Raw genomic sequence first — 13,954 nt, 5'->3', positions numbered from 1 at the left:
CCAAAATATCAATGATCAAATCTAATCACATAGATTCTATAAAATTCATGGAATCACTCAACATGATAACCCTGCAAGAAACACAACTTGCTTTCATCATGATGTTGTCATGGAATCTCTCAACATGAAAAGAACAATTTACTTATTGTTAATAACTATGGAATCACTCGACATGATAGACCTGCAACAATTTCTCATGATCATGGAATCACTCAACATGAAAAACCTACAAAAAAATCATAATCAACTTTCATCACATACTCAATGTGATGCTGTCATGGAATGTCTCAACATGACAAGTTAGTAAGGTTTACAACCAACATTTTATTACAAACTATCTCAACGTGATATAGACATGGAATCTCTAAACATGACTTCTAACTCCCATAAGAAAATCTCTCAACATGATGACATCATGGACTCTCTCAACATATGGTGTTCATTATAAATCTCTCATATGTGAAAGAATTATCAGGTTGACCTTATAACTATCATTAATTTCACATGAATAAGAAATCATAATCAACACGGAAAAATAAGAGCCTCAAATTTTACAATACCACAAGTATTAAAAGCATGTATAAGAAAGGTGGGGATTCCATGTGAACTCCCTCTTAATTAAGAACTCCTTTAATCATCATAAGAAGATGGCAAATGAAACTTTCCTCGGAAGTTTAACATCACTCTCCCTTTGAATATGTAATTTTTATCTTGTTGCATACTCGCAACCAAGAGAGAGAAAATTAAGTTATCATAAATATCAATGCTATAAGTATATATAACAAAATTCATGAACTCTTCAAAATAGTGCTAATATATATGTTGATGCCAAACTAGATCCATTCAAAAATCGTTGTAGCCCTCTTGCTACAAATACCGATGTCGAATTTATCCTATAGAAGGCACTTCAACATAAATCTTTTCTCCTCCCTCCATTTTTGCAAGTCAATCTCTGACAGCTTTCACAGCCTCAGGAAGAATCACTGTGCTTCCCACTGAGAATCAGAATCTATAAAACTATTATTAATATATAACATTCACTATTCTTAGTAATCAAAGCTCCCTCTCTCACATAGATTATATCTTCAGAAGGCTCCAACAAATAAGAGTTGAATGCGCAAATGTAAGTTGTTGCTCCTCCAATACTCCTCTGATATGTATGTTGTTGAACTTGTAGATGGTCTGTAGAAGAACATTCAAATAGTGTCCAGCTTTCAGACACTTCGAATAGTTCATCTATGGTCCAGCTCAAGCCACTTCCAGTTTCAGCTCTCACCGTACCGCAAGATGTTGATAGTGCCACTCTTCCTTACACCTGTGAAGCTACCTCACTATGGTTTTGAATGAATCATGCCTTCTCAAAGTTGTCCGACTTGCAGGAATGTATAGTGTCATCAATGGTGAGCCATACCTAACCCAACTTGTGAACTTGGTAAATTTGTGTCCCACCTGCTAACTCTAAGTAAACCAATGAGCAGTACACAAATTATATCTTCAAAAGGCTTCGACAAATAATAGTTGAATGCGCAATGTCCAATACTCCTCTGATATGTATGTTGTGTAACTTGTAGATGGTCTGCAAAAGAACATTCAAGCAGTCCCTAGCTTCTAGACAATCAAAATAGTTCATCTATAGTCCAGCTCAAGCCACTTCCAATTTCAGCTCTCACCATACCACAAGATGCTGATAGTGCCAGTAATCCTTACACCCGTGAAGCTACCTCACTATAATTCTGAAATAATCATACCTTCTCAAGGTCGTCTGACTTGCATGAACATACATTGTCGTCAATGTTGAGCATTTGTGTCCCATCCGCTAACTACTAAATAAACTAATGAGCAGTATACAACCTGATATCTCCAACTCGATTCATTACAACCCACAATGCACTGCGCCCGTTTAAACTCTTTGCACATTTGACCTGTTAACTTGTATCATATCTTTTAAGTAATGAATAATTGATCAAGTCTCCCTACGCATACTGGTTATGTTTTATGCTATCGTTACATAGTCTTTGATTAAACATAGTTATCATTCAAATTATTCAAAAGTTGTGTTCTGTCTATAAGTAGGACATGCACCACAAAAATTCACTTTGTCATTATAAATTTCTTCTGCCTTGCTGTTACAAATGTGAATTCGAATTGCCTAGAAATAAAGTGTCGCTCAAAGACTTTTTTTTCCAACTCATATATTCTAAAAAATATGATGCTATTTACTGAAGGACGACAATTACACTGAAGTTTTATTGTCACATTAGGAGATACAAGGAAGGAGACAAACAAACTTCTAGTGTATTCACAATCACCACTCCTCCCAATCAACATTTTAATCTTTGCTAAAGAGGTGATCAAGACAACATGTGTTGACAGTTACAAGACACCATCCATGCAATTCTTTTAATTGATGAAGACATCCTCTCTTGGCTTTGCTAAGTGTGATGAATCTAGATATCTTCAGCTTTCACAAAGACTCCATATTTCCCTTGCCACGCCCTTAATATTGGTGTATATAGGGTTATGAATAGTCAACTTGTGGCTATCTTAATCCTTAATTAAGTCATGTTATCATTATTATATTATTATTTAGGTAGGTAAGTCAGCCTAGGTGTCATGTAGGGTTTTGTCTGTTCAATCTAAGCATAATTGGCTATATATAGTAGGTTGTGATTCTTATTATAAGATCATATTGTGAAGTGTGTTCTCATTGGAGATATTTGGAGGTTGCCCCCTCGAAGTGGCCTATTACTCTTAGTTATTATTAAATATTTATGTAATATTTTATATTATTTCTTCTATCATGCAAGTTATTTCATTACAAGTGGTATCAGAGCATGATCTTGGCACCATAGAGACAAGATTTTTTTCAACATTGGGGCAATTTCGGGAAGAGCATAACTTTCAGATTTTAGCGAATTTTTCAAAGATTTTTAAAGAATTTCTGAAGACCATATTAAAGAAGCTATAGTCCAAACTTTAAAGGAATTGGAGCAAATTTGAGCGAATTATTGCAGAATTACTATTTCTACACAATTTATTGAGATCTTCATATCTCTCACATTTTGTTGAATTGGAGTATAACTTGTAATGGGTTTTGAATACATATTAGAGGAGCCTAAATTTCAAAGCTTGGAGAAATTGAAGAAAAAATAAGCAAAATATTGCAAAATAAATTCGCTCTCAAGGGAGCAAATTTGCTAAATTTTTTGGGATTTTTTTTGAGTAAGGGTATCTTCGCCCTATAAGTTACAGTAAAATTTTTTTTTTTAGAGAATTTAGATTTCATTTGTGTGATTTATTTCAAAATTTTTGGTTTCCATCATGACGGGGCCTTCAACAAGAGGCAAAAAGAATGCTACCACACAAGGGAAATCCTCTGATCAAGATTGGGAGACAATAGAGGATAGTAATCCCAATGAGGAACTAAGTAAGTTCAGAGAAGAGGTTAAGAGGGATGTGTTACGTACGAGGAGATATATCAGATATACAAAGCATGTTAAGCACCTATATGAATGAAACAAGGAAGGAGCTCTCAAGCAGTCAAGGTGAAACCTTCAGGTTGACTAATAATGACACAAGTTTTAATATTCCTACGAGATCTAGAAATTTTTTTCCAAAGGTGGATATGCACAAATTTGATGGCAAGGATCCTCTAACGTGGACAAATCAAATGAAGAATTTTTTTGAAGTACATCAAACCCCATATAGACAAAACGTCACGATGGCTTCCTTATATCTAGAACTAGATCAATTCATTTGGTATTGTTGGCTTTGTACTCATAGGAGGAAAAAGGGTCTCACTGTATCATGGTCAATTTTTACAAAAGAACTCCAAACACAATATGGTAATAGTGTGATAGAAAACTTCTAGAAAACTTCTTTAGCCAACTTGCTAAGCTTCAACAAACAGGATTAGTTAAGGATTATATTCAAAAATTCCAAAATCTGTCCTTAAGAGTGGATATAATTACAAAGAACTTGAATGATTTATTCTTGGGTGGTCTCAAGGATCACATTCAACATGAGGTACGCATGTTTTGTCTTAGTTCAGTAAATGAGTCTTTTATATTGGCACGTAGGGTATAGGAGAAGTTCTTGATTCCTAGAAAGCAAGGGGCTAATGTGACAAGAGAAAAAGGATATTCAACACCTCTTCCTTAATCTAGTAGGTTGACTCCACAACAAATTGAGGAGAAAAGAGCAAAAGGATTGTGTTTCAATTGTGATAGCAAATATAGTCGAGGACATAAATGTAGTGAAAAGAAATCGTTCTATATTGGAAGTCCAAGTGAGGAAGAAGAGCATGAACCCATATTGGAGGAGGATAGGGAGTCAGGCGAGGAATCACATGATTCTCAACCAATCATTTCTTATAATGCACTTTCAAGTTTCAGTGCACCACAAACTCTCAAGGTAGTGGATTTCTTAAAGAAGCAGAAAGTAACAATGTTGATCGACTCAACTAGCACTCATAATTTCATCAACAAAAAGTTGGCAACTCTTCTAAATTGTTTTATATATCCAGCCCCAGAGTTTCAGGTTTTGATTGCAAATGGGGGCACAATTAGTTGTTTAAGGAAGTGTCATAGCATCAAATTATCCATGGGAGATTATCAACTTGATACCCCAATGTATGCGATATCCATGGGTGCGACGAATATTATTTTGGGAGTACAATGGCTTACTACATTGGGAACAATTGAGATGAACTTCCAAGAACTATTCATGTGATTTCAAGCAAAAGGAAAAGTAGTGGAGCTAAGGGGATTGAAGGAAAAATCCCCACAAATGGTAAGCTCTCATCAAATGTAGAAGTTTCTTAAAAAGGGAGCGGATGGATTTGTGGCCCAGCTATGTTCATTAGAAGTCTCTCAATCTAATGCTCTTACTCATTTATATTTACAAGGAATAATTGATTGTCACTCGGTGATTCTTGGAGATATGCCTATAGGACTTCCTCCTAAGAGGGATCATGACCATGCCATATGACTAGTTCCAAGGAGCCAGTCGCCAAACATCAGGCCTTATAGGTACCCACACATACAAAAAAGTGAGATAGAAAAAATTGTTGAGGAAATGGTAGAGGCAAAGATTATCAAGCATAGCCAAAGTGCTTACTCCTCACCTATTGTGATGGTGCATAAGAAGGATGAAACTTGGCAGATGTGTCCAAATTATAGAGTGCTCAACAAGTCAGGGTAACATGACTCGCGGCAAGTCACGCGAGTCAGCGAGTTGCGCTGACCTCGCCGAGTCACAATGACTCGTGACCCGCGAGCGGCGAGTCACAAGGAGTGACTCGCCTGACTCGTGAGTCACAGAGTGGCTCGCCTGACCTGACTGAGCTTGACTCGGCCGCGGCAGGCAAAAATTCGACCATTAAAATATAATTTATTTGCAACTTTTTTTAATGTTTTATTTTTACATTTCTCACTCATATAACCCTAAAAGGGCTCCCATAATAGTCTATAGTGAAAAGAAGAAAGAGAGAGAGAGGTAGAAGAGAAATAGAGTTTTCTTGTTTTGCAACCTGCTGAAAGGAGGAGGAGAAAAGCTTGCATTTGTGACATTGGAGCTTGCATTTGTGACATTGGAGCTTGCATTTAGATCATCAAGGAGTTTATAGGAACTCTTCTCAACACTTCCCAAAGCATTTGAAAGAGGTAAGACTTGATTGTTTAGATTTTGATTTTTTTTGTCTATGCTTATGGGTTTTTTGCATGAATTTTTTTTGTTTGTTTATGAGTTTTTTTATAACTTTACATCTTCATAAAATGCAATGCTGAAATGGTAATATTTGGTCTAAAATGTCTTATAGCAGCAACCTTTACATTTTTCCTTAATTAAGTCATAATGGGTTCTGGAGGTAAAAAACCCAAGCTCTCTAAAGGCAACAAAAAAGATGAGTGTTGGAAGTTCACCATAGAATTTTCGGGTAGAAAGAGAACTCAAACAAAATGCCTATTTTGCAAAACCATTAATAGTGGGGGGATAAATAGATTAAAATACCATATTGCTGGCTTACGCGGTCATGATATTGAGCCTTGTGGAGCTGCAATTGTTGAGGCTCAACGTTTTTGTTATGTAGCCTTGGAAAAATATGAACAAGAAAAAGAATTAAAAAAAAAACAATTAGAAGAGTTAACTCAAATTGGTTCTAGTTCCCTTCCACGCTCATCTGCAAATGTTTCTGAGTCAGTAGGTTGTGTTGGAGAAGGTTCTTCCAGTCCCCCCTATCGTCCTAGTGCTTCTATTGCTCGTGCTTCTTCGACATCTATTCCTTGCACTTCTAGTGATGCTACTGCTGCTGCCCCTTCTAGTAGTGCTGCTATTCTTCGTCCTAGAGTCAGAAAATCTAGCAAGTTGGACAACTTTTTTGTACTGCGTACCACTCCTAGTGCACAACCCTCACTTGAGAGCATGGGCTTGAATAGGGAGATACATGAAGCTGGAGTAAGAGCAATTTGCAAGTTTTGGTTTTTCTGCGACATTCCATTTATAGCTGCCAGGTACTTCAAGTTTTCAACTTCATTTATATTTGATTGCTTTACGTTTTAAGTTTTAAAATTTATATTCAATTTTATACTTTTAACTTGATGTTGAAAATTTGAAATATGCTAATTAAAATGTTTTTATAAATGTAATAGGACTCCTTATTGGCAGGGGATGATTGATGCAATTTCCATCTGTGGTGCAAGGTTCAAAGCCCTCACTGAAGATGAGTTGAGTGGCCCCCTCTTGCTAGATATGGTTGAGGAGATGAAACTTGAGTTGGACGACCACAAAAAGATTTGGAGCCAAAAGGGGTGTACCATCATGACAGATGGATGGGCAGATAGGAGGTCCAGAACCCTCCTAAATTTTCTTATTTCTAGTGGAGGTAATTCATCATGCTCTACTTCTTGAAGTCTAAAATTTAATGTATACTATTATTGAATAACGAAAATTTTGTTTTATTGAGTATTGATTCTTGAATGATAATTATTTTGTTTAATTTTCACTTTCAAGATCCACCATGTTTTTGAGGTCCATAGATGTTTCCTCATGTGTGAAAAATGCAAAATTCTTATGTGAGACTATTGAGGAGGTCATAAGGGAGGTGGGGGAAGACAATGTTGTCCAAGTGGTGACAGATAATGCAGCTAATTATGTTATTGCAGGTAAAATTTTAACTTCTAACTTTCTAAGTTCTACTTCTAAAAAATTTGTTTTAGTTTTTCATTAAATTTTGAAAATTAAAAGTTTTTTAATACATCAAAAATTTTCATTGTTTACTAACTAATTTAAAATTGCTGCAGGAAAACTATTGATGGAGAGACACCCAAAAATCTTTTGGACTCCATCTGTGGCCCATTGCATCGACCTCATGTTAGAGGATATTGACAAGCTTGTATCGGTGAAATCATGTGTTACCAAGGCCAAAAATCTTTGTAAGTTCATCTATAATCATGCCTTGGTCCTCAACACTATGAGGAAATAGACAAAGGAAAAGGAGTTGGCTCGTCTTGGTATCACAAGATTTGCCTCTAACTTTGTCACACTAAAATCCTTGCTGAGTTCAAGGTTAGAGTTGAGGTGCATGTTTGTTGGTCCAGAATGGAGTTCCTCCTCCTTTGCGAGCAGCCCTGCAGGGATAGATACAACAAAATGCATTTATGATGATGATGATTTTTGGGAGCCATGTTTGAAGATTGTGGAGGTAATTTAAAATTTAAATTTTAAAAGCTTAAGTCTTAAAATTTTATAAATTAATTTGTCTCATACATATTTTTGTTTTATTTTCATTATGCAACTTTGCAAAGTTTCATCATTCACTAAATTGTTTTTTTGTTTAATTGTTTTGTAGATCACCGAGCCCCTTGTAGCTCTCCTACGAGTTGCTGATCGCAAGAAGCCTTCTATGGGCTACATTTATGAGGCCATGGATAGGGTCAAGGAGACTATTAAGGCCAAATATGTAGGAGTTGAGGAAAACTATGACCCTATTTGGGACATAATTGATAGGAGATGGCAAAATCAGCTTCATAAGCCCATCCATGCAGTAGCTTATTACCTAAATCCGGCATATCGTTTCTGTGATGATTTCAAGGCAGATGAGGAGGTTCTTAGTGGCCTATACACAGTGATATCGAAGATGTCCCCTAATCCCACAGATATATTGCTTGAGATGGATGCCTATAATAATGCATCAGGGCCCATTTTTTCAAGTCAAATTTGCAAAGAAGGTCGTACAAAATTGTAGCCAATTAAAGATTGTAGCTTAAGCCTTATACAATCTAGTTTCTAAATTTCTAGCTTTAAACTTAAAGTTCAAATTTTGAAATAAGACTAATTATTTTTGTTTTCCTTTTTTCAAAATTCAGATAGATGGTGGCAAATGTTTGGGCCTTCAACCGAAAACCTTCAGCAAATCGCCACCCGCATTTTGAGCCAGCCAAGTAGCGCTTCTGGATGTGAGCGCAATTGGAGCATGTTCGAGCACATCCACTCGAAGAGGCGTAACAAGTTGTTTGTGCAGAAAATGAATAGTCTAGTCTTTGTGCAGAAAATGAATAGTCTAGTCTTTGTGCACTACAACCTGCGCATTAGGATCAGGGAGATTTGGATAGTGACACCTCTCCGATTACTCTAGAGGAGGTTGATCCAGACTCTGATTGGATCATTGAGGCTACTGATCCTGTCTTTGATGATGATGACCTACAGTGGCTTGACCAGGCAGATAGAGAGGGCCAGGCTAAGGTTGTGGCTATGGCAGCAGAGGACCAGAGAGCTCCAGTTGTTCCTAGGGGCACCTCACAGACATTGGCAGAGCCAGAGGCAGAGAGTATAGTTGATCGTAGAGGCACCTCACAAGCCGATGCTATGGCTACTGAGACATCCAGGACCTACCTTAGACGCCTTACTAAGAGGCATTTTATAGATTATACTGAGCCTGAGCCTGAGGTTGAGGCTGAGGTTGGGGATGAGGATGAGGATGACGATGAGGATAAGCCTGAGGATGAGGATGATGATGAGAACTCCGACTAGGAGCCATAGTTGTAGACTTATAGTCTTGTTTTAACTTTTTGTTTAACAGTTTAACTTAATATATGATCAGCATTTAGAACATTTGAATTTGATGATGACTATTGAATCTTGATGTGTTGGATTTCATAATGTATAAATGATAATACATATAGAGTTTGATGGTTTGCATGGATTTATCTTAGTTTGACTTTAATTACTAGTAATATAGTATTTACTTTTAGCAATTTACCTTTGTAAGTTTGTAACTTTGTAGTATTGTACTTATGTAATCGATGTTTGACTTTTAAGTTTTAAGTTTTTAAGTATGTGGCATGTGCATTATGATCAAATTATCTTGTATTTAATGATGTTATTGTGTCTTTACGCTTTATTCAATAATGGGTGCATGGAATGTTCTTTAAATTTTAAAAAATCTTAAAATTTCGAGATTTTTTCACTTTGTCGAGTCGCCGCCGAGTCACCGCCGAGCCGGGTCATGAGTCAAGTTACACTTGCCGAGTTCGAGTCTCATTACACTGCAACAAGTACACCATTAAAGATAAGTTTCCTATTCCAGACATCGATGATCTTCTAGATGAATTAAATGGAGTTATGTATTTTACCAAGTTAGATCTTAGATCAGGTTATCACCAAATTCAGATTAAGGAGGAAGATATTTGCAAGATAACATTTCAAATTCATGAGGTTCATTATGAATTTTTGGTGATGCCATCCGGTCTTACCAATGAACCATCAACATTCCAAAGGTTGATTTTCCATTTTTAAGTTCTTGAGAAAGTTTGTGTTAGTGTTTTTTGATGATATATTAATTTATAGCAAGACTTGGGAAGAACATTTGCAACATGTAGATCAAGCTTTACAATTACTTGAAGATCATCAACTCTATTCTAAGCCATCCAAGTATGCCTTTTCTCTTAAGGAGGTGAGGTATTTTGGACGCATAGTTTCACATGGAGTAAAGGTGGACCCTAACAAAATTAAGGCTATCATGGAATGGCCTATTCCAAAAACCATTAAGAAGCTAAGGGGTTTCTTGGGATTGACAGGGTACTATAGAAGATTTGTGAGGTTGTATAGCAGCACCCCTTAACACTTCTATTGAAGAAGGATTCTTTTCATTGGAATGAATCTGCTAATGTAGCATTTGAGCAATTGAAGAAGGCTACGTGTACAACTCTAGTGCTTGTCACTCTGGACTTCACCAAGGAATTCATTGTGGAATGTGATGCCTCTGGAAATGGGATAGGAGTAGTTCTCATGCAAGAAGGTCGACCAATTGCTTTTGAGAATTGTCAATTAAAAAGTAAAAATCAACTCAAACCTATTTATGAGAAGGAAATGCTAGCAATCCTTCGTGTAGTTAAAAAATGGAGGCCTTATTTAATGGGTCGACACTTCAAGGTTAAGACAGATCATGATAGCCTAAAATATTTTTTGAATAAAGACTATCTTTAGAAGAGCAACCAAAATGGTCACTCAGATGTTGGGATGTGACTTTGAAATTGTATACAAGAAAGGGAAGGAAAATATTGTAGCTGATGCACTTTTCAAGTAGGATGAAAAAGATGAAGCCTTATTGTGTGCCCTTTCAAATTACAAGAAAATTAAGTGGTAGAAGCCAAAGAAGAGTGACAAAATGATGCTGCAACAAGTAATCTCATCCAACAAATAAAAAGCTATGTTCCCCCAAGTTTCCGGTACGGGGACGGCGGGACGGGTTTCCGGGACGGCAAATTTTTTTGGCGATTTTGAGGACGGGGGGGGGGAGGACGGGGACGGCTATATATATAGGAAAATTTTAAAATATAGTATATACATTGAAATTTGTAAATATACATGTCATTCATATGACATTAAGCACAAAGCATGTCATTTAAACATTATAGAACCATACCATACAACATTTGAATGCCATCTATGAAATAATATCCGATTTTAGTATTTTACTATTTAGTATTTTAGTATCCAATTCTCAAAATGCATATCAATACAATATCAGAGAACACTGAACAATGAACATTAAGTTATTAACCATTGCCAATATCATAAGACTCACAATGATAAGCATGATAAATCATAAATTTGAAAATCAAAATCAAAATATGCCCAAAGCTATAGGCTGCCATAAAGTAATAAGTATCATATAATCAATGTATCATAATCATGTTCATGTTCAACATAAAAAGCAAAACATAGAAAATGAAGCAGACTGCTGCTCCTATTGTGCCTCTACTAATCCATGGCATCAAAATCAGAATCCTCCTCACTGTCATCCTCCACAGGAAGCATAGTCTCATCTAATGGAACCCCAATCAGTCCTGGTGCTATGTCATCCTCATCTATCTGGGCCACATCCTCAGGCTCAACATCCCATCGCAAAGTTGGTGTCTGCCTATACTCTGGAGTCTGGCGATCGACAAGTTGAAGAGCATGATGCACTGTCACTAGCTTCTCCGCTCTTTTAGAGGTAAGTCTATTCCTCTTGATAGAGTGGATATATGAATATGTGGACCAGTTCCTCTCTGCAGCTGAAGAACTAGCAACCTGTGAAAGGAGGCGACCGACAAGTATCTTTAACTCAGGTGTATCTCTCCCATGCCAAGTCCACCATCCAATAGGATCCCTCTGTGCCAAAACAACTCTATCCAACCTTGCTTGTGGCTTACCCAAGTTTGGGCCACGAAGGTTGGTGAAGTCAAGGAACTGTGCACGAAGAGTAGAGGCATCTTGAGTTGAATACATCTTATCAATTGCTTTTGTGAAGCCATCCAAAACCTTAGGATCATCACATGGGAGACCCCTTCCACCCAACTGTGCATACCATTTGGGATTTAGAGCAAATGCTGTCATATGAAGCGAGGTATTCATTATGTTCCACCTCCGCGTCACAATAGGCCTAATATGCTCCTCATAAAAAAAGCCCAATGTAGGATCCTTTGCCGCAAAAATTCTCTTCATCTTACCCAATATGCTGTCAATAGTCTCATAGATCTCTCCTAAACTAGGAGCGTCAGTATCAGCATATCTACTGACATCAACAATGGGCGCTATGACAGAGCAAATGTATCTGCAAGATCAAAATGCCAAAAAAACAAAAAACAGAATTAGAATTTTAAGAATTTTAAGATTATTAGTAGGAAAATCAGCAAGCAAAAGACTAATAGTAAATTTAAAAACCAACAACTTACTTCATTGTGGACCACCAACTCTCATCAAGGATCCTTTGCCTCACTGCTTTTCCTTCAGTGGACTTAGAATGAGACCATCGTCCCCACTCTGGATTCACCACCATCAATTGAAGGGCCTCATACACCACAATCATCCTCTCCATCAAGATGAAATATGTGCAATACCTATAGCAACAATTAAAAATTAAAAATTTAAACTTAAACATTAATGATTAAAATTTAAAACAAAAAGCATCACATGTAAGTAAACTTATAAATAATTTTTTTAAATAACTTAAAGTTAAAACAAACTAAAAGTAAACTATAATTATAATTGACATACCTTGTCTCGGCTGGTTTCAGGAACTCGTTCTTAGAGAAGGGCCTGAATAGAGCAAGTGAAGTGTGGTGGTTGCAAATAAACATTTGCACTTCTCTAGCTTCTAGCACCATTTGCTTCACCCATTCAATCTTCCCTATGTCCTTCAATGCATTGTTCAAGGAATGAACACAACAAGGGGTCCAAAATATGTGCTTATAAGCACCCTCTATCATCAAACCTGTTGATTTGCACACAGGTGTAGAATCTGTGATAACCTGTACAACATTAGAGGGCCCAATCTCTTCTATGGCATCTCGCAAAATGGTGAACTGAAAATCTGCATCCTTCTTCTTTCCTGAGCAATCTATGGCTCTCAAAAAATAAGAGCCAACAGGGGATGTGACAATGATATTAATGAGTGGCCGATGTCTAACATCGGTCCACCCATCCATCACAATAGAGCAGCCTGTCCTAACCCAAGTGCGTCTCATATCCTCAAATAATAAAGCAACCTTTGAGTACTCTTCATATAGGATAGTGGTTCGTAGCTTATGCTCACCGGGGGCACAAATGAGGAATTCATGCTCATAATATCTTTCACCATTTGTTTATAATAAGTGGAACGGGCTGCATTATATGGGATACCATTAGCAACAAAGAATCTACCAATGGATGCCTCACACTTCTCCTTTGCCTGTGCATTAAACATACTTTCCACCGAGCCCTTCTCACTACTACTTATCTTTCTCTTCCCTCTAGACCCACTAGGGCTGCCACTAGTACCAATGGCGGATGAAATATGCCTAGATGATTGTGAGGGAATGGATGGTGATGTCACTGTCAAATTTTGCCCCTCCATTTCAGCCTCTAAGTGCAATCTTTGACATTCTAATTTTTGTTCATCGGTTAGGTTAGGACAAGCTTTGACTCCTTGGCATGTAACACCTAAAAAATGTGACTTCACTCTTGTATAGCTGCCCCTAAAATCATCAAGACAAACATGACAATCCCACACCCTAGTCCCTCCCGAATTCTTTGTATCTTTTGGCCTAGGTGTCACATATTGGAGAAGAGGTTTTTTCCTATTAAAAGGACCTTTTGCAAAATTCTTCATAATGTTGGAAGGGCATTTAAACAAATCAGCTTTAGGATTGGGTTTTTGCCTAGTGTCACTACTAACAACATCAACCTCTACATTTTCTTCTTCACTACTACTACTTGTACTCCCACTGCTGCTCATTGTGTTTAAATATGCAATTGAATAGATATATGAGCTGAAACAATGAAAAAATAAAAAAAAATCAGACTTTGCAAGCTACAAATTTATTAAAAAAATGATAGATGAAAGCACAAAGAGTTTTATACTTACTTGGTGGACAAAATAGAAGATCAAACCCTTGGTCAAACTCTTGGAAACAAAAGTATTACCTCCTCTACT

At 36.9% G+C, this 13,954-nt stretch overlaps 2 protein-coding genes across 4 annotated transcripts in view; both read left to right on the top strand.

Moving 5' to 3' along the window:
- The window catches only part of LOC149541838 (Plastid-lipid associated protein PAP / fibrillin family protein), a 178,211-nt gene that overhangs the window by 137,383 nt on the left and 26,874 nt on the right, over positions 1–13,954 (top strand). The window lies entirely within an intron of this gene.
- On the top strand, positions 6,888–9,199 carry LOC149541839 (uncharacterized). Its single transcript, XM_089796917.1, has 4 exons — positions 6,888–7,160; positions 7,299–7,699; positions 7,847–8,225; positions 8,364–9,199. Exons 2-4 carry the CDS (start codon positions 7,580–7,582, stop codon positions 8,630–8,632), a joined length of 768 nt encoding a protein of 255 aa, XP_089653043.1. The 5' UTR covers positions 6,888–7,160; positions 7,299–7,579; the 3' UTR covers positions 8,633–9,199.

Source organism: Cupressus sempervirens, chromosome 8 (genome assembly GCF_028749045.1).
Source record: "Cupressus sempervirens isolate cs-2001-9-10 chromosome 8, ASM2874904v1, whole genome shotgun sequence".
Lineage (NCBI taxonomy): Eukaryota > Viridiplantae > Streptophyta > Pinopsida > Cupressales > Cupressaceae > Cupressus > Cupressus sempervirens.
This window is presented reverse-complemented; position numbering and strand designations above follow the sequence as displayed.

Excerpts from the sequence above, each read along its gene's own strand:
- LOC149541839 (XM_089796917.1), top strand. The coding sequence starts at position 7,580 with ATGTTTGTTGGTCCAGAATGGAGTTCCTCCTCCTTTGCGAGCAGCCCT. Across the intron at positions 7,700-7,846 it reads CATGTTTGAAGATTGTGGAG|ATCACCGAGCCCCTTGTAGC; the intron begins GTAATTTAAAAT and ends ATTGTTTTGTAG. Across the intron at positions 8,226-8,363 it reads AAGTCAAATTTGCAAAGAAG|ATAGATGGTGGCAAATGTTT; the intron begins GTCGTACAAAAT and ends TTCAAAATTCAG.